The sequence below is a fragment of the Petaurus breviceps genome, unplaced genomic scaffold, assembly GCF_028583685.1.
Source record: "Petaurus breviceps papuanus isolate PSGF00001 unplaced genomic scaffold, PetGlider_PUasm1.0 126, whole genome shotgun sequence".
Classification (NCBI taxonomy): domain Eukaryota; kingdom Metazoa; phylum Chordata; class Mammalia; order Diprotodontia; family Petauridae; genus Petaurus; species Petaurus breviceps.
The window spans coordinates 34,946,102-34,972,853 of NW_027185655.1; the positions used below are offsets into that span (position 1 = coordinate 34,946,102).

The following is a 26,752-nucleotide window of genomic DNA, read 5'->3' on the forward strand; positions in this document are numbered from 1 at the left end:
AAAAAATGACTCTAAAGAAATTTCAGAGCTATAGAACCTACAAAATGACAGAATGAAATACACCTGAAGGCAGCCTTGCAAGTCAAAAGGAAGGGTCTATCACATCATGCTAAGAGCAGAGGGCAGTCCTGCATGGGCTGCACTGGCACAGACCATGCCAGAGCAGTCCTCAGGGGCCTGAATCACTGGCAGCTGTAGTGGTTTCCAGATTTCTCAACCCATAAACACCAAAAAGAAAGTAAAATGTCAGTGGGGAAACTCTGTTGGACCTGGGTGAGAGAAGAGTGTAGTCCGACCCCTGCCCCCAGGATGGTGGAGGAAACAAGTGGCTGCTGAGAGGGAAATTGCAGGAATCTCTTTGCTAGCTCTGAGGCAGGATTCTCTTGCTTTTCCCTGCTTGGATATGGGTCCCAGTCTTGGGTAGCAGTCCTGAGGTGAGGAGTGCTGGTGTGGCAGAGTTTGTGCTGGCTGTGGAGAGGCAATCCTCCTCACAGTTCTGAGGCAGGTGCCTAGAAGTAGCAGCTGCACAAAACCCAAGAAATTTGGGACACAGCTCTCTCCACTCTGGAAGCAGAGTCCTACAGTGGCAAAGAGCTCAAAAGTCAAGTAAATGGCTGGCAAAATGAGCAAACAGAGGAAGAGAAATCAGAGTAGAGAATCATTCTTTGGTGACAAAGAAGATCAAAACATAGAATGAGAAGGAGACAACAAAGTCAAAATTCCTGCATCAAAAGCCCCCAAGAAAAATATGAACTGGTTGCAAGTCATGGAGGAGCTCAAGAAGGATTCTGAAAATCAAGTAAGAGAAGTACAGGAAAAACTGGGAAGAGAAATGAAAGCAATGCAAGAAAATCATGGAAAACAGGTCAACAGCTTGCTAAAGGAAACCCCCCAAAAATACTGAAGAAAATAACATCTTAAAAAACAGACTACCTCAAATAGCAAAAGAGGCCCAAAAAGCCAACGAGGACAATGCCTTAAAAAGTCGATTTGGCTAGATGGAAAAGGAAGTCCAAAAGCTCACTGAAGAAAATAATTCCTCCAGAATTAGAATGAAGCAAATGGAAGCTAATGACTTTATGAAAAATCAAGATATTATAAAACAGATCCAAAAGAATGAAAAAATAGAAGACAATGTAAAATATCTCATTGTATAAACAACTGACCTGGAAAACAGATCCAGGAGAGAGAATTTAAAAATTATTAGACTGCCTGAAAGCCATGATCAGAAAGAGCCTAGACACCATCTTTCAAGAAATTATCAAGAAAAACTACGCTGATATTCTAGAACCAGAGGGCAAAATAGAAATTGAAAGAATTCATCAATCGCCTCTTGAAAAAGATCCCAAAAAGAAAACTCCTAGAAATATTATAGCCAAATCCCAGAGTTTCCAGGTCAAGGAGAAAATATTACAGTCAGGAAGAAACAATTTGAGTACTATGGAAACACAATCAGGATAAAGAAGAAATGCCAGCTTTTGCATTAAGGGATCAAAGGACTTGGAATACGATATTCCACAGGTCAAAGGAGCTAGGATTAAAACCAAGAATCACCTACCCAACAAAACTGGGTAAAAAAAATATTATACTCAGCAAAACTGAGTATAATAATTCAGAAGAAAATATGCTATTCAATGAAATAGAGGACTTTTTAAGCATTCCTGCTGAAAAAACCAGACCTGAACAGAAAATGTGACTTTCAAATACAAGACCCAAGAGAAGCATGAAAAGGTAAACAGGAAAAAGAAATTATAAGGAATTTATTAAAGTTGATATGTTTGCATTCCTACATGGGAAGATGATATTTGTAACTCATAAAACTTTTTTCAGTATTAGGATAGTTGAAGAGAATATATAGACATATACATGTATATGTATGTATCTATATGTATATGTATCTATACATAGACAGAGGGCACAGAGCGAGTTAAATATGAAGGGATGATATCTAAAAAATAATGTTAGGAGGTAAGAGAGGAATATATAGGGAAAAGGAGAAAAGGAGAGATAGAATAGGGATTGGATCTCACATAAAAGAGGCAAGAGAAAGCTGTTACAATGGAGAGGAAGAACAGGGAGGTCAAAAGGGAATGAGTCAACCTTATACTCAATGGATTTAGAGTTAAGAAGGGAGTAACATACACAGTCAATTGGGTCTCTTACACTACAGGAAAATAGGTAGGGAAGGGAATAAGGTGGGGGGGATGAAAGAAGGGAGGGCAGATTGGGGGAAGGGGTAGTCAGAAGCAAACACTTTTGAAAAGGGACAAGGTCAGAGCAGAAAATGGAATAACTGGAGGGCAGGATAGGATGGAGGGAAATATAGTTAGTCTTTCACAATATGACTACTATGGAAATGTTTTGCATAACTATACATGTATAACCTAGATTGAATTGCTTGTCTTCTCAATGGGGGTGGGTGAAAAGAGAAGAAGGGACAAAATCTGGAACTCAAAAGTTTTAAAAACAAATGTTAAAAAACTGTTTCTACATGCAAGAGGGAAAGAAGATATACAAGCAATGGGGTATAAAAATCCATCTTACCCTACAAGAAAGTAGGGGGGAAAAGGGTAAGGGGAAGATAAGGGGGGATAGAAGACTGGAGGAAGGGGCAATCAGTATGCTTGCCATCTTGGGGGCGGGGGAGAGATGGGGAGAAAATTTGGAATTCAAAATTTTGTGGAAATGAATGACTAAAATGACTAAATGAATGACTAAAACTAAAATAAAATTTAAAAATAAATAAAAAAACTAAAATAAAAAGGAAAAAAATAATAAAATGTAGTTCCTTAGATATTGAAAACATCCACAAATCAAGGGACTTCACAGTCATACCTATAAAATATTTTTATTATTCATGAGTAGAAAACACACAAGGGTTAACATTTTATACCTCTACGGTGGACTCTTTCACAAGCAAATAATAAATCACGCAAAACAAGAGTTGTGTAGAAATATGCTAATTTCACCTATCTCGTTTCTTGCTTAATGATCTCTCCCTCCATCCCTCCTCTCTCTCTGTCTCTGTCTCTCTCTGCCTCTCTGTCTCTCTCTCTCTCTTTGTCTCTCTCTCATTTCTGTGCTTATCTTTTCTCTGAAGTTCAGGGTGCTAACTTTTCCCCTGCTCTAGTAAATGTAATTTTAAAAAACTGCTGACCCCTTTAACAGCTATCTTTCCTAGTAAAGCAGATCTAAGAACCTGTGCTAGCAGCCATCCTGGTTACGTAAGCGAGTTTGGCTGCTGCTATACCCCTCCCCCAACACAGCCAGCACCAGCATCCCAATCTCAGCTATACCACCCCCTACAAGAAGCCTTTCCCATGTCCTCATTAATCTCAGTGCTCTCCCTTTGCCACTGTCCCCAACTTATCTTGTGTACATTTTATTAGATGTTACAAATCAACTGACTGCAAACAGTTTCTAGTTATCTCTGATATCTTTCAATAGCTGAAAATGAACAAAAAGGTAAAGAGTCTAAGCAAAAGCAGAAGGTGAGTTGTATTTTATTCTATATCTATAAGCCCTACAACCAATTGCCTAGACAAGAATGATTTTTCAGATCGCTTCCCCCCATGGAAAATGAAAGAGTGCCTTCACAAGAGGGACAGGAGGGATTAGTGAACAGACATCTGAATAAGTCACAGGTGATAATGGCTACTCACTTCATCTTTTAAGACCCAATAATACCTCAACTTTGCTTTCAGGAAAATTAAGAAGGTCTACAGTATACCCTTTAAAGGATTCAAGAAGATGACAGAATTTTAGCTCATAAGAATGTAGAATCCAATGGATTTCTTCCTACACATCTTTCTTGGGGTATTTCCCCTCCTCTCCCGACTTCCTCATTCACCTATAGCAGAAATACTATGATGATTAAGAAATAGTCAAGCTCTATTATTGAAGCAGTTTAAAATAGTGAAGGTCTTACGACAAATTACTATTGAACTAAACCAATATAATATATGTGGATTATCTGTACCCAAATTTTAAGCACAGACTGACTTCTCCTACTACTGAATATTAGGGATAACAGGGAAAACCTAGGAAACAGTAACCTGAAGACTGAATATACAAACATATTAAGTTAAAAGGATATATAAATTCTTCAATTTCATAACTGTTATTAAAATTTTCTTTTCAGAGTAAAATCAACATTCTCCAAAAATATGGCAGATTCCACAAAAATATGGCATGGCTGATTTGATGCACAATACTTTATTCCTTGGCATCACACACCCATAAGCCCAGAGATCTCTACATCCAGATTTGAGAATCATGTGCATAAAGATGATCACTGAACCAATGGAAATTGATGAGATCCCTTAACAGTACATAGGGGACCAGGCATAATGGAGCATCCCTGTGGTTCCTGCTACTGAGGAGGACGAGGCTGGCAGATCCCTTGAGCTCAGGAGTTCTGAGAGGCACCCAAAGCTGAGCTGATCAAGCACCCTCACTGAAACCAATATGGTGAGCTACCTGGAACAAAGGTCACCAGGCTACCCAAGAAGAGGGAAACTGGCGAGGTCTGGGAAATGGAATAGCTTGACGTTCCCTTGCCTGATCGATGAGATCAGGCCTGCATTTCCAGCCTGAACAAGACAGGAAAACCCAATCTTAAGGGGGGGGGGGGGGGAACAGTACAAAGCAAAGAATTCTCAGGACTCTCCAACTACCTACACACTCTCATCTCCCAAAGTCTAAAAACAATCAAAACTTTTCCTTTACCCTTTTATCCCATTAATTAACGAGTCTCCTTCCTTTCATTGCTGAATTTCATAGAAAAAACTTGTCTATGTCTGAGGTCCTCTACCTTTTCTCAACTACTCTAGTGAATATGTTCTCCCAAGGGGCACCAAGAACCTTGTAAGTGCCAAGCCAATAACTTTTTGGTCAGACTTCATCCTCATCCTTGATCTCTTTTGAGATTACGGATTAAATTTCACCCACTAGAATGGAAGTTCTCCACCTTTCTGTGTGCTGTGGTCTCCTGGTGAAGCCTATTTACAATGATGTTCTATGTAAAATAAAGCACACAATCAATTATAATGAAATACAGTTTTCAAATACTTTTAAAAATGAGTTCATGGTCCCCAAGTTAAGAAACCCTGTGACGGGATAGCCACTTTCTTCCTCCTTGGCTTTAAAAGACAGCACTCTTTAAATTCTCTTTGTGATCCTCCAACAGCTGCCTCCCTAGTTCCTCATCCTTCTCCTGACCCCTTAATGTGTGTTCCTCAAGAGCCTGTCCTCAGCTCTTTATAATCTGTCCCGGGAAGTTCCAGGTTAATCCCGTAGCTTTAAACAGCTACAAGTAAAGATAAAGAAGCTGTTAAAATGATAAACATACATAGCTTAAACATCTTACCAACTTCTTTTTGCTTTTTTTTGTGGGGGGGAGGGCAATTGGGGTTAAGCAACTTGCCCAGGGTCACTCAGCCAGTTTTTTTTGTGTGTGTGTGTGTTAAGTGATCTTACCAACTGCTTTAAAAAAATTCAAAAATACCTTGATGTTTCTGAATCCAGGCTATCGATTTTAGTGTTAACAACCAACCTAAGTTAAAAACAAGGTATGTGGTTTTGGGGACGTTTTGGTCTGTCCCCTTACTACAAACTCAATGAGATTCTGAATGCTTAGAGTTTTGAGCTGCCTAAGAAAATCCTAAGGCAAAAGAAACCAAAAATATATTTATCCATCTCTCCAAAGAGAATCCATGACAAGACAAGATTCAATAGTCTGTGACCCTAAGAATTCAGTTCAGATCAGACTTCTGGGAATATTAAAAGAATTTCTCTGGTATCATCACCCTAAGTAGTTGAGACTAAGAGGCCCCTGCAGAACTGCATTGTATAGATTCTAACTTAACTATAATAACAGCATGTACACACATCACATGATGATCTTTTAGCAATGAATGGCAAGAGGACTGGATTTAGGATCAGAGGTCAAATGCACATCATGGTTCTGCCATGTATAACTTTGGATGATGCTGGCTAAATCACATAAACTCTCTGGGCTCCATTTTCCTTCTCAGTATAATGAGGCAGACAGATCCTACCACCTCCAAGGTCCCTTATAGCTCTAAAGGTTTAATCCTATGAATTTCCCCATCCCACTTTTTATACCCTCTTAAGCTTAAAATATGCATTGTACCAGCATTTTGAGGCAGTTAGGTAGCACAGTGCTAGGCTGGAGTCTGGAAGGTCTGAGTTCAAATCTGGTCTCAGATATTTCCCCTGAACAAGTCACTTAACAGTTTCCTCATCTCCAAAATGAAGCAAATAAGCACCTATCTCCCAAGGATGTTGTGAGGATCCAGTGACCTAATATTTGTTAAGCATTCTGCAAACCTTAAAAGCTTTACAGAAATGCTAGCAATTTTTTCCACACCTGATTTTTCTAATGAGGTATTCACCAACTATGTAGTTAGTTCTGTTTGTCAAATATAACTGATGGTGGTTAAATCCAATACACCTGCTAAACTAGCAGATTTATACACAAATGCTATAAAAGCATTGGCTTCAGCTCAAAGATAAGAACTAATAACCTGTTTGGGTTAATGAGCTTTCAGAAACACTGGTAGTTCCCATCCTGAAGAGCAAAAATCCCTACCCCAACCCAACCTCCCATGATTAAGCTTGCTAAAATTCAAAATGTAATTGGCTTATCATTAAAGGAGTGTTTTGTTCAAGCTCTATGATTTTTTTTTATTCAAGCATATAACTTCATTGGTGTGTAAGGGGCCACCAGTGTGGAGATTCCTCCTACTGAGAGCAACAAACCTTTGCTTCAGGGGGTTGCTGCCCAGGCGCACATTAAGTGACTCATCCAGGGTTCCACAGGAACCAGGACTCGTATCTGGGCTGTACTGACTCCTGAAGCATCATGCTGATTCTCTTTATGATTATCAAGCCTAATTTGAAACTGGTAACTAGAGAATATAATGGACCATTTCAAACAACCTACATGTATTCACAATCCCAAGTATATACCCATGCGCTATACATCTTATTGAGAAATGAGCTAGTTTTTCTAGAGCTATTTGCAGAGGTAGCAGATGGATTTCTGGCATAGCTGGTAATACTCCATTAAAAAAAAAATCCATGCACAAAAATGCATGTACAGTCACCTCTTCTGTTAGAAAAGTACAAAAAGGCTGGGCAGGAGGAGAGGGACCTAAACAAGAACTCAAGAAACATGCCCATTAAATCTTTACAGACTGGAAAACCATGGACATCCTGTTGATAACTAAACAGGCTTAACAGCTGTTTGCTATTCTGTAAATCATTTGTGCTACAGAAATAAATCTGGTACCAATGTCTTCTAAATGACCTACAGAAAATGATTAAAGGAAGAGTCCTTGTTGGGGGTTTTTTATTAGCTGGCAAAAAAAATTATTGGCAGCCTTTTTCCTGATGTCACTGGAAAAGCTGCATAAATTAAATAGTTGTTTTTTATTTTACAAAACAAACCCTTCACTTAAGGCTGTGGATAAGATGGACTTGAAACACACACATAAAGGAGACACCCTTGGAGAAAAGCAATGACTATCATTTACAAGCCCTTCCATTTAGTGGGACATGCTTCTCAAACTCTACTTGAATATAAACAGGTGGTTAGAAATTTGATGCTGAACTTCAAAGCAAGAACAAGATTCATTTAGTCACCAGCCCCATTTTCCCACTAAAAAATATAGACAATTGCTACCATTAAGGAGTTTGGCAACAGTACTTTTGTTCTTAAACACTTTTATATTTTTTTTTTCCTAAAAAAAAAAAATGCATGTCACTCTATTAGAATTTGACTTAACAGGTTTTTGGTTTGTTTTGTTGTTTTTTTTTTTTTTACATAAATCTAAGTTCAGAAGTTAGGAGAAGCTTTTGAAAATGGGACACTAGAATCAGTGTCCTTTAAAAGAAAACATACCTCCTTCTCTTCTGTTCTCCAACAGGTACTCTATGGGAAAAAAGCTAAAAAAGTGAGGAAAAGTGAAAAGAGCCCTGGAGCTGGATTCACCTTTGTCATTTAATTTGCTGGGTCCTTGGGAAAGTCACTTAGGAATTTCACCAGGTCTCAGCTTCTCCTTCTGGATAATGAGAAGAATGGACTCTGGGATCCAAGTGCATGATCCTATGAAGAGATCCCTTAGTATCTAGGTGACTCCATGCAACTTCTCAATCCCCTTTCTGCACTGGGAAGAAATCAAGGGGGAAAAACTGCAGGTGGGCTACTCCTAGGGAAAGGCGGGTGAGATACCTAAGACAGCTCCAGGAGGACACAGAGACAAAGCAAGAATGGCCCAGGACATCTATTTTGGCCTGTCACTTCCCAAGTGTTAGGCGACTTTACTCCTTAAAGGAGTCGAATTGCTTGGAACAGAATTAATGCCATTGTTAGAAGACATTTACAGAAAGGCTTAAAACTCCAAGGATGATTCTAGAAATAAGTCTTTTTGTGAAGATCTCCAAATCAGCACCAACCTTAATGTGGCTGATGAACAAACACTTTCTGAAGATGCAATTATATCTCAGGAAGGTTAGAAACCTTAACAGTCAATTGTTTCCATCACCTCAACACCTGCTTGAGATAAGTATCAACAAATAAGAAATAAGTGGAGGAGATTTCTGGCTTTTTTGTGTGGTGTCACAAAGGCAGAAGTAGAATAAAGAAGGCGAAGGAAAGAGAAATGAGAAAAAGGAAGAGAAGATATGTATAAGACAAACTATTCTCATCCTTTTTCCTTAGATTATTCTCACAACTCCTTCTCCTTCCCCTTTACACACACACACACACACACACACACACACACACACACACACACACACACACACACACACACCCCCTTCAAAGGCCTTGGGGCCTCACTGGATGGTGTTAACATAGTTAAAGGATAATAAGCAAATACTTTAATTATTTTTCTACTTCAACTAATCATTAATCTCATCAATTTGGATACTCCACTCACCACTGCAGAATGCAAACCACCCATACCTCATCCCAACAGATTCTCAACCTTGCCCTAGCCCACAGACCCTCAGATTTCCTCTAAGCCTTTTTGCACAGCAGGAACCAAAGGCATCATTCCAACTGTCTATCAGCTCTCCCTAGCTCTGCTAACACAATTGGCACAGTCTGTTTTTCTATTCATAGACTTCAGGAATGTCATTTCTGCCACTTCTGGGATATAGGCAGGTAGGTCACTATGGGAAATATGATGCAAATTACTCTCACCCACCATCCATTTCCCTTTGGGTCATTTCCAAATCTGATTCTGTAGAGGAGAGATGTCAACCATGTGGGCCAACAATATTCCTGAGTGTTGCCCAAATGTTAACTGGGAAAGATATAACAATAAACAAAAATACAAGAAAATATAGACAGCATTACATTTTAAAACTAAGTCAATGCACAGCCCACAGGGATCCTCACATATGGCTCAGTGGCCCCCATTTCTACTTCAGTTTGACATTACTGCTTTAGAGAACTGTGCTGTTTCAAGGTTCACAAGCACCCAGGTTCATCAAGAACTAAAAAATTAAAAATTTTCAATTGCTAAAAAAAACCCTAAGCAATTTCTCAAATGCTACTTGGTCCTCTCTCTTTCTTCTATGGTCCCAATTCACTGTCTAACTGCACCGTATGTCCTACATACACGTAATGATGTTCTGACAATTCACTACATCGGAGCATGGACAATGGTCATTTTTCACTCACTTAGGTTTTCCTGTGTGGATTGTCAATCCAATCTCATGCAAGATTTCCTCACAACAGTGGCACCCACTTTTGCCAAGCCTCCATCTCCCCATTTCACTCTTCATCTGATGTTAACCACCCTATCCTCCAAATGAAAAAGGAAATCTATATAGACTTAGCAGATACAAGAGAGATTCCTAGATGGAGGAAGGCCTCTAGATTCCCATCTCACTGTACTGATCACTGATTACAATAAATACCAAGGGACTTCTATTTTCTGTATCTATCAGTCAACTGTGACTGTGAAGACGTAGCCTGCTATAGAGAATCCTGTGCAAAAAAAGTAGTCCTGAAAACTGCCCGAAAAAAGCCAAGAAAACAACTTTTCTTGGGGAGGGCTTCCAACTCAGGTCCAGTGAATCACTGGCAGCTAGCTGTAGATAAACAATGAATTTGCTAAACATGTACTTGGTGACCCCCCCAAGGTAAAAGCAGCCCATAAGGAGATTGTTTTTAAAGAGCTACAAGGTAAAACAAGCCCCAAAAGATGGTCTATGGGGGCACAAGAACCTCTTGATCAGTCCACAGAGTGGTCCCTGTACACTTCTTACCTAAAGAACCTACACATAGGTCAAGAGTTGGGCCTATTCAAAAGGCCAATGAACACAAAAGCAGAAAACAAGAAGTCTCCATAGAGGACCAGGGCCACTACAGTGCCTTTTTCCTGTTTTTTAAATCTCCAAAACCTGTCTCCATTTTCTTTATTCTTCCTTGTCAGAAGCAAAGGCTTCTCATTCTCAAATTCCCTACAAGGGCCGTTGACACCCCAGGAGCCAAGAGGCCAGTCTCCCCCACTCCTCTTCTGAAGGAGCTGGTTTTTCAAAGGAATAATAGACACAAGGAACTCCTGAGAATAGGCGAGGAGAAGAAGAATCTCCTTGTCCCCTGTGGCAGTCCTGAAACTACTAAATACAGATCTAGAGAATAAACGGAAGTGTGTTCATAGCTGAAAACAAGGTGCTACGGGAACTAGCATATTCCAAATGCTTGAAAACAAGTCTACCTCAGTTGGTCCAGCATACATCATGGGGGATGGAAAGATGGCCACCACCGTGTTTTCAGGATTCAGGATGCCCTCTTCCAACACTGCAGCGTGCTGTTTCATCCGCCACATCAAAGGAACGTCATCATCTTTTGTCCAGCCGCCAAGAGGATGCAGGAGGAGAACTGGGCGCCGGTATCCCCTCTCCAAAAGCTGTTTATGAGTATCCTGCATCAACAGAGCATGTCCATTGTGCACTGGGTTGCGTAATTGAAATGCAAAGACAGCATCTGGGAAGAGAATTTCCAGCATTAAAAGATACAGCTCAGTCGTGGATTACAACCTGAAGGAAAAACAATACATCTTAACTCTATCTAGATTTGGCTTAGTGGATGTCCTAAGGAATAGCCAAACATGATGTATGCTTAGAAACCCAATATAATAAACATAAACCAGCTTGGGAGGGTGGGGGAGAGAGAAAGGGAACTGACTTTATCTTGGGTCAAAAAGACATGTAGTAAATCTTTATGACTAATATTATATAATAATGTACTATACTTATTTATATTAAAATATATTTTAATTATGTAAACATTGTCAATGGTCAGGCTAGTATATGGGATACTCCACAGTCAAGGGGGCCACCTGAATAATTATTAAGATTTATTTAACCACCTTCCAACTTTATGCTTAGTTTTCATCTTTGGCCATGACTCTCTAAATCAGTCTAAAACCTTAGCCCACCCTAATACCTGCCCTCCAGGATGAATCGATCCATGGAACCCATTGCACTGACCTTACAGAAACCAGAGAATTTGACTTGTTGGTTCAACAAATGACTTGCACATGTTTATTACCTCTTACTCTGCTTGCGTGGCTTGTCTTACACTCAATCTTAACACCAGCTCCAAATTTTGCGGTCTAATTTGACTAAGTGTGTCTTCTGGTAATGACCATCTACCCTACCCTTGTGCTCAAAATGCAGATCTCTACCAATCCAAGGTGGTTAATTCTCTGCCTCCTGGTTCTGAACATGGTTGGACATGGTCCAGTAAGAACACTGGATTTGGAATCAGAGCCCTCCGGTTCCTATCCTAGCTCTGCTACCTACTACCTGTGTGACTTCAGGCAAATCCCTTACTTTCTCTTAACATTCTCAATCCTTTTATTTCTCATCTGTAAAAAAATGAAGCTTGATAATGCTCTCAAAGGTCACTTCCAGCCCTAAATCTGAGCTTCTCCCTGATGGCCTTGAATTAATTTCTACTCGTGCCCCCTGGCTTAGACCAGAATCCTTGATACAAGTATCTCTCTGAGGCTGGATTTTTTAACTCAGACCTGTCTGACTCCTAGCCCATAGCTCTAGTCACTGCACCAGCCAGCTGCCTGCCCATAACAACAGCTCCCTCTAGATGTTTCCCCAAACATCATTAGGAAGTCATGTCTATTCTACATTGCACTTATCTGTCAAAATATGAACAAAAGCAGCCTTTATTTGAAAGGCATGTTGTTATTTAAAATTCACACACAGTATGAGCCTTTTATTTATATCGACAGTACCAAAAGATGTCAATGCAAGGAAATATTTGATCTTTTAACCTAACAAAACCAAAAAGAACCCTTAAATGCATGCTGTTATGTCTTTCTGTGGCATAGGCCTTCTAGCCTATGATCTGGATTGCAAACCACAGAATTTTATTTGAGAAGTAAGCAAAGGAACCAGGTAGCCTTAACCACTGCGATTGGGATTGGGATGGGGGGGGGGGGGCGGTTTACAAACTGACATTAACATGAACAACAGGAAATCTGTCACAGAGCATATGGCGGGGACTTCAAATGCTATGGCTTTGTATATTAAATTAGACATCACTACATTGTGTTGGTATCCCCAACTCTAATAGCAGAATTTTTGTTTTGGGCAGGGGACCTGGACCTTTGTCTTCACTAGGAAAACTCCCTCAAACTGAAGAGTCTTAGAGAGTTGTCTAGACCAATTGTCATTGTTAAGCAGCTTATCCAGAGTTATACAGCCAAGATAACAATAATAATAATAATAACTAACAGTTATATAGGGCTTCTAAGGTCTATGTAAGTATATGGGACCTGAGCTTGAGTCTTCCTGATTCTGAGGCTTTTACTTTTACCCTCCAAAATTTACCAGGCTCCATATCTGTTCCATTCTTACCTTTAAGCTTAGCCAGACCCTTTCACTGGCTACCCAAGGCTCACTAGAGTATTAACCTCTGGCTTGACTTGCCAGGGTATAAAGTGTTTTTGCTCTACAATTCTGATAAATGGCCCTTCTCCTTCCCAGTTAATAAGCAACAGACTCCTAACCCTTGAATGGGGCATTTATTTTGGTAACATGTCTCAAGAGAACAATGAGTAAATCCCTGAATTACTAACAGGTCAAAGATGATTTTAAAATATAGCCATTTAGTAACATTATTTACAAGCACACATTTCCAACAGGAAACATAAAAAGAAACCAGAATATATTGTATATATAAGTGATTCCATAGGTTTATCTACCTAGGCTTCCTTCCCAAAGAGGACTAATCTAGCTCTGTATTAGATAGTTAATGCAAACATTTAAGATTGATCATCCATAAAAAGTCCATATTAGCAGGACACAAGACTTTACTGCCAAAAGTCTTTCAAATAGAAATATTTGTTTGCTACGATATCATCTGTACTCAAGAATCCCTAGGGCATTTCAACTCACTCATTAGCTTTCTAGTCTTCCCCACCCCCATCCCACCCCCTCAGCCTTTAGCAGAGGGAGGAAAAAATTGTCTTGTCTCCCTGTGGTATAGGTACAGCCCTCCAGAGATAGCACTTGTATGATTTCCTCCATTCCCATACCGATGGGGCTGTGCACAGAGGGAGCCAAACAAAGTCCATGAGTCCATTATCTCCTTTTAACAGATGAGGAGACTAAGGCAGACAGTGGTAAAGTGACTTGTCCAAGGTCATACAGCTAGTAAGTATCTGAGGCTGGACTGAACTCAGGTGTTCCTGACTCCCGGCCCAGCACTCTACCCTCAACATCAGCTAAGTGCCACTTGTCATACCTGTTAAGTGAGCAAACTTGCTCCATTCCTGTAAGCTACAGTTTTTTCTGCCCCTGTAAAATTAGGGAAATGACTGTGCTATCACCCCCTCCTCCACTCCCAGGCTGCTGTGAGGAAAGTGCTTGAAATCATACAAAGCTCAGCTGGTGACAGAAATGGGACTACAACCACCAATCTTGGCATGAGCATTTTCAGTGGACTGGATGCTGGGTGGCAAGAACTGGGCTGTGAAGCTGAAGATTAGTCAAGAGACAGAACCAGCTGAACCACAACCTAGTGTACTAATACATGGTCAACCAATACAAGGTCAGAATTAAGACCCAAGGTGCCACAGAACTGAAAAAAAAAAAAACCAACCACTTAACATCATCAGGGGCTGACACAGCCTAGGTCAGAACTAGGAAACACAGAATTTTAACCATCTTGAATAAAAGGTTTTACCTTCCCCCCGGGTAAAGTACTAGACTGTATAATTAAAGGGGGGGGGGGGACGTCTTATGAATGTCTTGGAAGGAAAAGAGAGATCACTAGAGCCGACATGGCTTGATGAAGGAGTCATGCCAGACTAGGCAGACAACACTAACATATCAAGTGAATAACTGGTCACAGAGTAGTAATTAGCAGTTCATTGTCATTTTGGAGGGCGATTCCTCATTCAGTGCCCTGGACTCTATCCATGGTCCTGTACAAATCATCACTTTTCTCAATGGTCAGGCTGCTAGGTGGGGCAGTGAATAGAGCACCGGCCCTGAAGTCAGGAGGACCTGAGTTCAAATCTGGCCTCAGACACTTAGCACAAAAACCAGCCATGTGACCTTGGGCAAGTCACTTAATCCCAACTGCCCTCCAAAAAGCAAAGACAAAACAAAACAAAAAAACACTTTTCTCAATGGTTTCCTTATCAAATAGACAGATGGCACTGGAGGGATAGCTAATATAAGTGAATGAAAGATTCAAGATCTAAAAATCCTGAGCGGTGAAACGAAAATGAAATTTAACAAAGATAATTGTGATCTTAAATGTGATTTCAAAAAAAAAAATCAATTTCATAATTATGAGATGGGGAAGGTATGGCTGGTTAGTCAGCAATTCTTATGAAAAACGATACAGGAATTCTAGTGAACTTCAGGCTTAATATAAGTGAACAGTGGCAATGGCAATCCAAAAAGCTAATGCAATATTATAATTATTATTAAAAGAGACATGGTGCCTAATGATGAAGATACAATGGTACTCTGCTCTGGGGAGTCCAGAGTATGGAGTTCAGCTCTGAATGCCATGTTTTAGGAAGGAAACTAAGAAGTTGCAGTATATTCATGGTAGAATCAGGCTCAAGGGAAGACCGGAGTTGATGCCACAGAAAAACTGGTTAATGGAAAAGGAGAATATTTATCCTGGAAAAGAGGAGGTAAGGAAAATGATTTCTTCCTTTAAGTACTGATGAGCTCTCATGAGAAAGAGGAATAAACTGGTTTTACTTAATAACATTTAAATAGTACTTACTATATGCCAGGCACTGTGGTAAGGACTGCAGATCCAAAGAAAAGGAAAAAAAAAAAAGCCCAGCCCTTACTCTCTAGGAGCTCACCATTACCTTCATGTAGCATAATTTGTTTAGCCATTGCCCAAAATCACCACAACAGAGATCTTGAAGCAAAAGATGACCACTTTGGGGGAATGTCCTACAAAGAATTCCACTGTGTGCATGAATGAGCAGAGCCAACCTCTAAGCCCTTTCTAATTATGAGATGCTGAGGCTATGTGAGGTTTAGACTCAACAAGATTGGACAACAGAATACTTCAAATAAAGGAAGCATTAAAGGTCATTTAAAATCTTGATTTCAAGCATGGGGGACTTGGTTTTATCACAAAAGAATAGAAAATTCAGAGAGACACACTAGGGAAGAGTTCAAGAGCTCAATGTGGGAGGAGAAGGGATGGTGAGTTTTAAGGGCTAGTGAATACCTAGGGAGAGGTATCCAACAGGAAATTGGAAATCATGGGTTAGAGGACACAGGTGAAAACACAAAAGTGGTAATTATATCTGTATAAAGGTGCTAACTGAAGCCACTGAGTGGATGCACACGCAGAGAAGATAGTCAAAGACCAAACTCGGGGACCCACTCAAGTGTATAAGCCAGCAGGAAGCTGGAGAGCCAGCAAGAGAAACAGAAGGAACAGTCAGAGAGGAAGAAGGGAAGCCACGAGAGCACACTGTCACAGAAGTCCCAGAGATGATTTCCATATCCATAATTCATGTCCTGATCTCTCACCTTTCCAAGTTTTATGTTTATTGCTGCCTATAAAAATGCCAATTTATTTATCCCAAAACCTAAAAATAAACCAGCTTAAAACTATACCCCTTAACTTTCCCTCTAAATGCTCGACCCTTTTCCAATTCCCTTCTCATTGTCTCCAGTATCAGTCTTCTCCTGCTCTCCCAGACTCACCTCCATTGCATTTTCCTTAGAACACTTCTACTTTAGCACCCAATTCAATTCAGGAATCTGAAACCCTTGAAAGGTTATGGTGCCATGTCTATGATCCCTCTTCTAGCTGGCTGCTGTGTGTGTGTGTGTGTGTGTGTGTGTGTGTGTGTGTGTGTGACAGAGACAAAGAGAACTGACTTGTGATGCTTTCTTTAAGAAGGAAACAAAGAGAAACAGACAAGTACTTGTCACCAACTCTTTCATTGAAGTGGCCCAAAACATGCTTTCCTACTAAGCATGGGCAATGGAGTGTGATGATGGCAATGAACCATGGCACAATTCTGAGACACACCATCATGGGCTGCTGATTCCTGACCCAGGCCATCATTAAATTTTCCACATTCTTCATCCACATTTCCCAGGCCCATTTTTCTCTTTCCATTCCTTCCATCTTAATCATCCTGAATCCCACATAGTACACACTTAACAAATGAATTTCTGGATCTCAGTGTGTCTGTGCTTAAGCCTCCTCCCCAGCCAGCATACATGTGTATGTATACATATATAAGAACATATGTATATCACAATGCATATAAGGCAATATAAACTATACAGCATAATATACACAGGGAAAGCTATATCTCTCACAGAGTTGAGTCTTCACACACACCATCTGTTCCCACTGTTTGGAACACTCATCCAATGTCTAGCGCTATTCCTTCCACTAAGCAGGGATTCTTAATCTGTTCCTATGGACCTTTTTCTTCTCAAAAATCATGCTTTTAAGTGCATAAAATAAAATACAGTGTTACAATGAGAAAAAAATTATACTGAAATATAAATATGAGCTTAAAAAAAAACACACACAGCCAAGTTCACGGATCCCAGGTTAAAGAGCCCTGATTGTAAAGAACAGAACGGAAGGGAGTACCACAGGACACTGGAAAGAATTCTGGTTTGGATTGCGAGAGAATCTTGGATCTGAAATCTGGCTCACGTAGTAACTGTGTGACTTTGGCCCAATCACCTAAACTCTCTAAGTTTCAGTTTTCTCATCTGTACAGTGGAGAGATAAATAATGCTTGTCTCCCTATCTCATGGAGTAGTTGCTAGCAAAGTGCTTTATAAATCTTGCAACACTCTGTAAATAGGAGCTACTTTTATTTAAAACACTCCTTGCAATTCATTTCTTTTAAGAATCCTTCCCAGACTTCCCTATTAGATAAGTTTTTTGATGGTAGGAGCCCTGTTAATGATTATTGTGGAACCTTTGAATCAGTCAGTCAATACACACCTACTAAGCTTTTAATATGTACCAGGCCCTGTGCTAATCATAAGGTGTTTAATGTACAATAACCATGGATTGACTGGATTTTACTTGACTCATTTGACCCTTCTCCCCCTGTTCCAACATAGTGGTCTACCAATGGATCAATTCAATTATCCAGTCCCTTTCCTGCTTCTCACATTCCCTAACTGGGACACTAAAGAAAGATCTCTTCATCTGCCTAGAGGCAGAACATTCCAAGAGCCATCAAGGGTGATGAAATCAGAAAATGATTTAACAGTCTGGAAACAGTGCTATACCATTCACAGCAAAGACAATCAATTACTTGTAGGATAAAGAGGAGGAAAAACTAAAAAAGAAGACCTCAGCTAGAAGCCATGCACTGCTTTCCTCCCTCCTGCAGAACATCCTTGGCTTGTTGCTGCCCTACCAGCGGAGCAAACAAACAAACCATCATGCCCATGCCAAAGCATAACCCTTGGGTCTGTTATTTGTGTGTCTAATAACAAAGAGGGTCTGAAACATATAAACAAATAAAACAACACTCCGTGGCTCTTTGTTCTCTGATGTCTGGCTAATGACATTAGGTCTTAACTACTTTAAACAAAGGGTACAGTACCTCTCATATGAAAATGATACTTGATTCTCTGTAAGTTACCTTTCTTTTAACATATATATAAAATGTATATATGTGTACATTCACACATGTGTATGTACACGTGTGTTTAAACAATCAAAGTTTAAGGTTGTTGCCAACAATCATCACACACAATTCTAATATGAATTCAAATACAAATTTCAAAACTTTTTTTGAAAATTTCAAAACTTAAGTCAAGCCCTCTACTCCTTTTCAGAGATAGAAGGCTCATCAGTGTTGACTTATTGCATATATTTCCAGATATTCTCAATGTACTGATTGGGTTTGTTAATTCTTTTTTCTTTCTTTTTTTCCTTAAAAAAATTTTTGGCATATAGGATGGCTTTCTGGGAAGGTCAAGATGGAGAGATTTGGGGGGGGGGGGGCGGTATGTTAGCTGATATTTTTTTAATGAATAAGAACTTCAACACGGCCTCCAGCAAACTATTTTCTGCTTATTAGAAAATAAATGTCAACAAGTAACAAAGACTCTAAGTGTATAGCACCCAGGCAGGTAAAGAAGAGAAGCTAAAATCCAGCTCTACTGGGATCTGCCATCAGACTGATGTCTGTGGCATCAGGTGGGGCATTTAATTTCTCTAGGCTTTTGTTTCCCCATCTGTAAAATGAGAAGGGGTGGCCAGGTGGCTCAGCAAGTAAGAGCACTGGCCCCAATGTTGGGATGATCTGGGGATCAAATCCAGGCTCCTACTTAGCACCACACCCAGAAATAACTGGCTGTGTAACCTTGAGCAAGTTACTTAACCCTGACTGCTTAAAAAAAAAAGAAGCTTGGGCTCAATGATCCTAAAGTCCCTTCAGCTTTAATTCCCAGGAACTCAATTTGAGCTTTTACTACCTGATCCATTAGCAAGAAGACCCTCAGCCATAAAGTTCAGTGCTTGCTATGTGCCGGGCACCAACCTAAGCTGCTGTTGCTGTTCAGTCATGCTATAGTCCTGTCCGACTCTTTGTGACTCCATTTGGAGTTTCCTTGGCAAAGATACTGGAGTGGTTTGACATTTCCTTCTCCAGCTCATTTTACAGATGAGGGAACTGAGGCAAACAGGATAAGGGATGTGCCCAGGGTCACACAGATAGTAAACGTTTGAGGCAGGATTAGAACTCAGGTCATAGGTCCAGTACTCTAGCCACTAAGCCACCAACTGCCCACTTTGTACAGACTATTAAAAATAAAAATTTTCATTCTGCCTTAAAACTGTTACTTTTCACGTGCAAGTTAAGTAATGTACAACTTGCTGACCAGCTTTCAGAATATTTCTTTCACACACAGTACACCAAATCATATTCTAGAAAAAAATATGAAGATAGGAAAATGACTCTGGTGTGCACAGCCTTTCTTCCCAGTATAAACTCCTTTCCTACAATTATCTTTCCCTCCATTCTTATTTAAACTGTCATTTTTAGATGGCAGAGAAAAAAAACTAACAAGAATTTATTAAGTGCCTTTGTTTCATGTTTCAAACACTGTGCTGCGAACTGAGGATACAAAAAGAAAATAAAGCAGTCTCTGATTTCAAGGAGTTGACATTCCGTCAGAGGAAAATCAAATGTGCAAACATTTTAAAAAATGATATACAAAATAATTTCTAAAATGGAGGGTACCAGAACCTGGGAAAGCAAGGGAATAACAATCCAAGCAAACAAGGATTCCCCAGAAAGAACCAATAGGCAAACAGCAAATCAGAAGTCAAGAAAATTCCCCAGGACTGCAGCAATATTACAAAGCTCAATGAGCATTTCAGCAAATTTGGAACTATTGTTAATATTCAGAGGTTGCTTTCAAGGGTGATCCTAAAGGGTGATCAAGGGTGATCTCATGCAGTATCCAATGATGAGACCAGAAAAGCCATTTCCAGCACAGAAGCTGTTCTAAAGAACCAGTTTATAAGAGACAGGAAATGAGCCTTGAAGGAAGTGAGAGAGAGTGGAACTGAGAGGACCTTGGAGGCACTGGGGAAGGAGGTAAGAGGGGGGATCCAGCCTGTGCAAAAGCAGAGATGGGAAATGTACAGTTGCACTTTGGGATCAGCAGGAGAGCTAGCCTGGGCCAAAAGTAGAAGGTGTCAAAGGCAGTAATAAATAAAAAGTCTGGAAAAGCTAGGAGAGTCAGATCATGATAGGATGGTAAGTGCCAAAGAGGAGAGGCTCCATTTTATTCCAGAGGCTCTTAAGAGGGAGCCACTGTACAGTTTTGTTTTGTTCTGTTTTGTTTTGTTTTGTTTTGTTTGGGGGGGGGGAGAGGGGGCTGGGTCTAATCTGAATTTCAGTAATTACCAATTCTTCCCAAGCAAGAATTCTAACTAGCCCGGTCATGAGCTGGTAATGTGATACATACCAGTGAGGTGCTAATGAAGTGAGATTAGGAAAGGAGGTGAATGACTCACCAGCATTCATCTCTTTAAATTTCTGTTTTAGTTCAGCAGGGGTTAGGCGGTACTGGTCAAGGCCATCATTCCAATAAATTCGGTCCAGGACTTGAAGGTCACCCCCAACCAGCCAATCCCCTTGCTCCATCACCATCTGTCAGGAAGGAAAAGGGAAAAATTGGAAAATGAAAAACAAGGAAGCATTCCCTTTAAAACCAGAAATACAAAGTCCAGACTAACTTTGATAGACTGGGCTCCTCTCAGCAATACAAGTTTATAAGACAGCTCCAAAAGACTCATGATGGAAAGGGATACCCACATCCAGAGAAAGAACTAGAGTCTGAATGCAGATTGTAGCAAACTACTTACTCTCTCTCTTTTGTTTGTTTTGTTTTGTTCTGTTCCTTCTTTCCCATTGTTCATTCCATAGTATAATCCTTCTTTACAACCTGACTAATGTTTAATGTGAAGGCATTTGTAGATCCTGTATTTGATTGCATGCTGCCATGGGGGAGAGGAGGGAGGAGAGGGAGGGGGAGAAAATCTGAAACTCAAGGGATTGTGGAACTGAATGTTGTAAACTAAAAGTAAATAAATAAATATTTTTTAAATAAAGAAATACAAAGTCCAACAAGCAAATACTGTCTGGTGGGGCAGGGAGGAAGTAAGCTTATTTATACAGCACCTTTTATGTGAGAGACACTATGCTAAATGCTTTACAAATATTATCTTATTTGATCATCACAACAAGTATTCCAGATAAGTGCTGTTATTACTCCCATTTTATAGTGGAGGAAACTGAAGCAGAGGTGAAATGACTTGCCCAGGGTCACACAGAAATAAATATCTAAGGCCAAGTTTGAACTCAGGTCTCCCTGACTCCAGACCCATTGGTCTGCCCACTGGGTCATCTAGCTGCCTCTCACAAGGTATAAAAAGCTGATATAAAGGTTCCCATTCACATTAAACCTGAATGCTTTAAGTTGTATGATGTAAGTGTTTCCTTAGTGATTTTAAGTTGTGGTAACTTTTTTAATCAAACAAGTATTCATTAACCCCCTACAAAGTACCAGCACTGTGCTAGGGGCTGAAGATACGAATACAAGAAACAACCCTAGACAAAGCACTTTTATTAATTTACAATTTAAATTAATTTTGGTTCTGATTCTTCTTTACAACATGACTAATGTGAAAATACATTTAATATGACTGTATGTGTATAGCCTATGTCAGACTGCATACCGTCTTGGGAAAGGGAAGGAGGAGAAAACTTAGAACACAAAATCTGATACAAGTGAATGATGAAAACTAAAAATAAATAATTTGTAAAAGAAAAAATGATTTAGGGGCAGCTAGGTGGTACAGTGAATAGAACACCGGCCCTGAATTCAAATCCGACCTTAGACACTTAACACTTACTATCCATGTGACCTTGGGCAAGTCACTTAACCCCAATTGCCCTGCCCTTCCCCCTCCAAAAAGCAAAAAAAAAAAAAATTTAGGCAACAGACTCTCAGCTCTGGTGACCCTCCCCTAAATTGCCTTCTTCCTTCAGCCCATTCCTGGACAGCCAGGAAAGGGATGGGGAGCTGCATTAGGAGATCAGCACTTCTAGCACCAACTAGGTTCTTAGGGCTGTTTAGTAATCCTCCTCTTCTTAAAAACGACCTTTCCAGATTCCTTTAACAACCCTGACTTATCCACAGCAATCTTTGGGGGAATCCTCCTCCCATGGTCCTTGAGGCCCCCGATTTTGCCCAGGTCTCCTTAACTCAGATAAAGTCAGAGCTCCAAGTCATATAGGTGGAGCTGTTTCAACTTCCATCCTTTCTATCTTTAGAATTCTCTCTATCTATCTTTCTTTACCCATCTCTCCCCTCTTTCCTCAGGGACTGAGATGTCCATTGTCCTTAAGACTAACCACTCCAGCTGTGCTGATGCCACCCCCTCCTGTCTCCTCTACAGCAGTGGTGTCAAATCAAAATAGAAAGTTATAGGGAAGGGGAAAGAAGTAAGTATTTAGTTAGCACCCACTATGTGCCAAGGGCACAGTGGGTGTGGTAAAATGACTTGCTCAGGGTCACCTAGTTAGTAAGTGTCTGCGCTTAGATTTAAACTCTGGTCATCCCGACTTCAGGGCCAGCACTCTACCATACCATGGAGCTGACTCATAGGGTACATTTTTGTATCCCCTATCACACCTCACAAAGTTTTGTGCATAGAATGCACAATAAATGCTCAATAAATATTTGCTAGATAGACAGATGGACCAGGAGAATTTTAGAGCTAGAAGGGGACTTAAAAATCATATAGTTTAAACTATTTACAGAAGAGAAAATCAAGTCACAGAGAATTATTTGCTCATAGAAACAGTCAGCAACAAAAATAGGACTAGAACCCAGATTTCTTGTCTAGAACCCAATGCACTTTGTACTTCACTACACAGTAACATATACAAAAACAAAACCAAAAAAACTTGGAGCAATTCCCCACTTTCTTGTTTAATAAAATCATTGGCTTCTTCGTCATGTTTTCTACCTTACTCAATTGCATAGAAAACAATCACAAATTCTGACTCCTGAATCAAATATGAATAATAAAATAAATAACCAAATTTAAAAGCCATCATCCTCAAAATCAAAGCACGGGTTATTATAAATTTAAGAATTAAAAAATAGCTATTTTGCATACAATAATACTTTTCAAAAGAAAATAGCCTCAAAATACATGGAAAAAAAATGCCCAGTGCTTGAGCACCTAACAGAAAAAATAAATGTCAAGTGTATAAATCCTTGTCTTCTCTCATATTCTACAGAAATGGCCCAACTACAGGGTTTTCTGAAAACAGGGTAAGCTCCAGCTACAATCATCACCCCAAAACATGACAAGAAACAGACCTTTACATCTGAAAAGTGTGTTCCATAGTACTGCATTACTGAGAGAACTCTGTGTACATAGGCAAGCATCTGCCAACAAAGCAAAGATGTGACTTAATTTTGGCAAACTTTGGGCCATTACTTGGGCCCCTTTGAAAATCGTATCACATTTAACATTCCCATCTATCACACCTAAACTGTTCTTTCCTTCTTAAACAAAATCCATGACACACAAATACCTAAGATGCTTAGAAGCATGCTAGTATATAACACATCATATAAATGTCATGAAGGATTGGGTCCCTCATCAATAATGGCCAACAGGGGAAACGATTATAAAGCAGTTTCTGACCAGCTGAAACAACCCAGCTTTCTTAATTGCCAGAGCTGGAGAACAGCCAGGCCAAGTCCAACTTGGAGAGAGGTCGATGTCATCGTAAGCCACCATATGTGTGTGACAGGGCACCTTCTAAGAGAAAAATATTCACAGCAAACAGCTAAGCATCACAGGAGAAAGACTGAAAAATCAGAGTGATCGTTTTCAAACACAAATACCTATGGCTAGGAGCAGCAAATACAAAAGGAGTAAATGCCTCACAGCCACAGAAATCTAGCCAAAATCAACAAGATTTTTTATTGTAGAAAAGAGTACAACACTGCTTTGATGCTTGCTAATGAGAATCTGGTAAAGTCAGAACAAACAGAGAAATGAGAACTATGTCTAATATAACTTAGGTTTATTAGCTAGTACTAGATACAATGATGTGTTGTTCTCAGAAGATGAACAATTAAAAAGCGATGTGTATCCAGTGTATGGAATGGAACGTGTCCTCTGTACCAGCCCCCACCCCCTAACCTCCAGCAATGGCTTCATTGCCCTGAAGAAGAACAATTCTAAAGACTGCTTAATCCACTGTGACAGCAGTAGGAAAATAGGGTGTTCCTGAGAAGCCAGGAAACAAACAATTAAATTTTCCATCCAAATTTACAGCAGATTGAAGACAAGCCAAAGTGGACAGTGAGTGGGATGGTGCCATCTCGGCAGACAAAGCTTCCGAAAAGGAAATAGTAGAAAGCCTTAAGCTAGTAAAGCAGGATTCAATTTCCAGAGAAGGAAGGATTCAAGAAACATTTCAAATTCCATCTTTTTAAATCCTTTACTTTAATGAGGCAACTGAAATGTGCATCCTAATCTTATTTGGTAACTGACTCTTATCCACTTGTAGTTTAGTGATCCGAATGACATTTTCAATTAAATACCAGTCATTTCCAATTATTTCACAATTACAATACTCAACCAGAAGCAGTTGGGTAGCATACGGGAACTGCAGGGCCTGCGGTCTGGAAGACCTGAGCTCCCATCTAGCCTCAAACGCTTACTAGCTATGTGACCCTGGCCATGTCATTTCACCACTGCTGTCTTCTTATGTAAAAGAATGATAATAATAGCACCTACCTCCCAGGGCTGTTGTGAGGAGCAAATGAAAAGCTCTATATTAGTGCTAGCCATTATGACTGTTACTGGATTTCTCTAATCCAACATAATTTTAAAATTTCATTAATATTAATGAATATCCTCATTAATGATGAGCTCAATGATCTTAGAAAAACACAGAAAAATGTGTATGAAATAACAGAGCAAAATGAGCCGAACAAAGTGAACACTGTATACAGTGAAAGAGCAATGCTCTTTTAAGAACAACTTTAGGGGCGGCTAAGAGGTGCAGGGAATAGAGCACCTGCCCCGGAGTCAGAAGGACCTGAATTCAAATCCAGTCTCAGACACTTAACACAAACACTAGCCATGTGACCTTGGGCAAGTCACTTAACCCCAAATGCCCTACCTTCCCCTCTCCAAAAAGCAAAAAAAAAAAAAAAAAACAGCTTCGAGTGAATGAGTTATTTTGACTATCATAAATACCCAAATTAACTATAAAGGACATATGAAGAAAGACACCATCTGTATCCAGAGGAAGAATTGATAAAAAAGTATGTATAAAGTCATTTTATACACACACACACACTCTCTCTCTCTCTCTAAAAGTATATATGCTTATTGGTGTCTCATGGTAGCCATCTCTAGGGCAGGGATGGGGAGAGGGTAGAAAAAAATGACAAGACAAACTTTGTTGCATATTTGAAAGGAAAGCAAGTTGTGCTTAGTAGATTTGTAGCTTCATGTACAATCATCTGTTTTATTGTACTATGTTATAAAAATTTGTTATTCCATAAACATGTATTAATGTGAAAAAAAAATACAAGGAAAAAAAAATAAATCCAGCATGCTTTCCAAAAAGAAAAAAAAAAAGACTTTGTTAATTTGGACTCCAAGTAATTTGTGATAATCGCGACAGTGCTCAAATGAAATTTATCTATTAAAAACAGTATAAATCAGCAATTTAAGGAGTAGTAGAAGATTGCAAAAAAAAATTCATCTAATTGACTGAATAAATCACTTCAGTAAAATTAAAGAGGAGGAAAGAGACAAGATGGCAGAGAAAAAATAAGGACTTTTCTGAGCTCTCCACGAATCGCTCCAAATAACTAGAAATAATGCTTCAAAACAAATTCTGGAGCTGCAGAACCCACAAAACGACAGGATGAAACAATTTTCCAGCCCAAGACAACTTAGAAGGTTGGAGGCAAAGGTCTGTTATACTGGATGAGACTGGAATTCACAGGCCACACCCCAGCAAACCAGCAGCAGGCTTTGGGAGTGACTGAATGAGGGGCAGCGGCAGAAGAGGCAGTTTTTGCACCTCTAGCCCACAGATGGTAAGGGGATCAGAGAGATATTACAGGGGTTCCTTTCCTAACACCAGAGGTAAGACTATTTTATTGCCCATATGTGGATCTGGGTTGCAATTCTGGGTCTTAGTCCCAGGGCAAGGAGGAGCATTGGCACATCAGAGCTTGCAGCCACAGTGCAGCAGGGACCCTCCCCACACTTCCAGGGCAGAAGAGCTATTGTGGTCTCTCTCAGACCAGAGCACAGGCCACAAAAAGAGCAAACACACCCCTCTCCTAGATCATACCACCTTAAAAGAAATGAAAACTTACAGAATTATCTCTGAAAAAAGCTGAACAAAAAAATCTAAAGCTTGGGACAGCACCCCACCCCTCCAACTCCGGAAGAACAGCCCTGTTTTAGCATAAAATTAAAAATCAAGAAATAGGCTAGAAAAAAATAGCAAACAGCAGAAAAAGATCCTGACTAGAAAGTTACTATGGGGACAAGGAAGATCAAAAGAAACTCAGAAGAAGACAACAAAGTCAAAACTGTTATATCCAAAGCCTCAAAGAGAAATATAAATTAGTCTCA

General features: G+C 39.8%; 1 protein-coding gene across 4 annotated transcripts in view; it reads right to left on the bottom strand.

Moving 5' to 3' along the window:
• The window catches only part of PAPSS1 (3'-phosphoadenosine 5'-phosphosulfate synthase 1), a 524,017-nt gene that overhangs the window by 37,644 nt on the left and 459,621 nt on the right, over positions 1 to 26,752 (bottom strand). For all 4 annotated transcript variants that reach the window (XM_069094889.1, XM_069094871.1, XM_069094880.1 and 1 more), the window contains 2 exons: positions 20,573 to 20,708; positions 10,758 to 11,026 (listed from right to left, as the gene is read on the bottom strand). In XM_069094889.1, the coding sequence (XP_068950990.1) occupies positions 10,758 to 11,026; positions 20,573 to 20,708 (405 nt within the window). The remainder of the gene's footprint in view (positions 1 to 10,757; positions 11,027 to 20,572; positions 20,709 to 26,752) is intronic.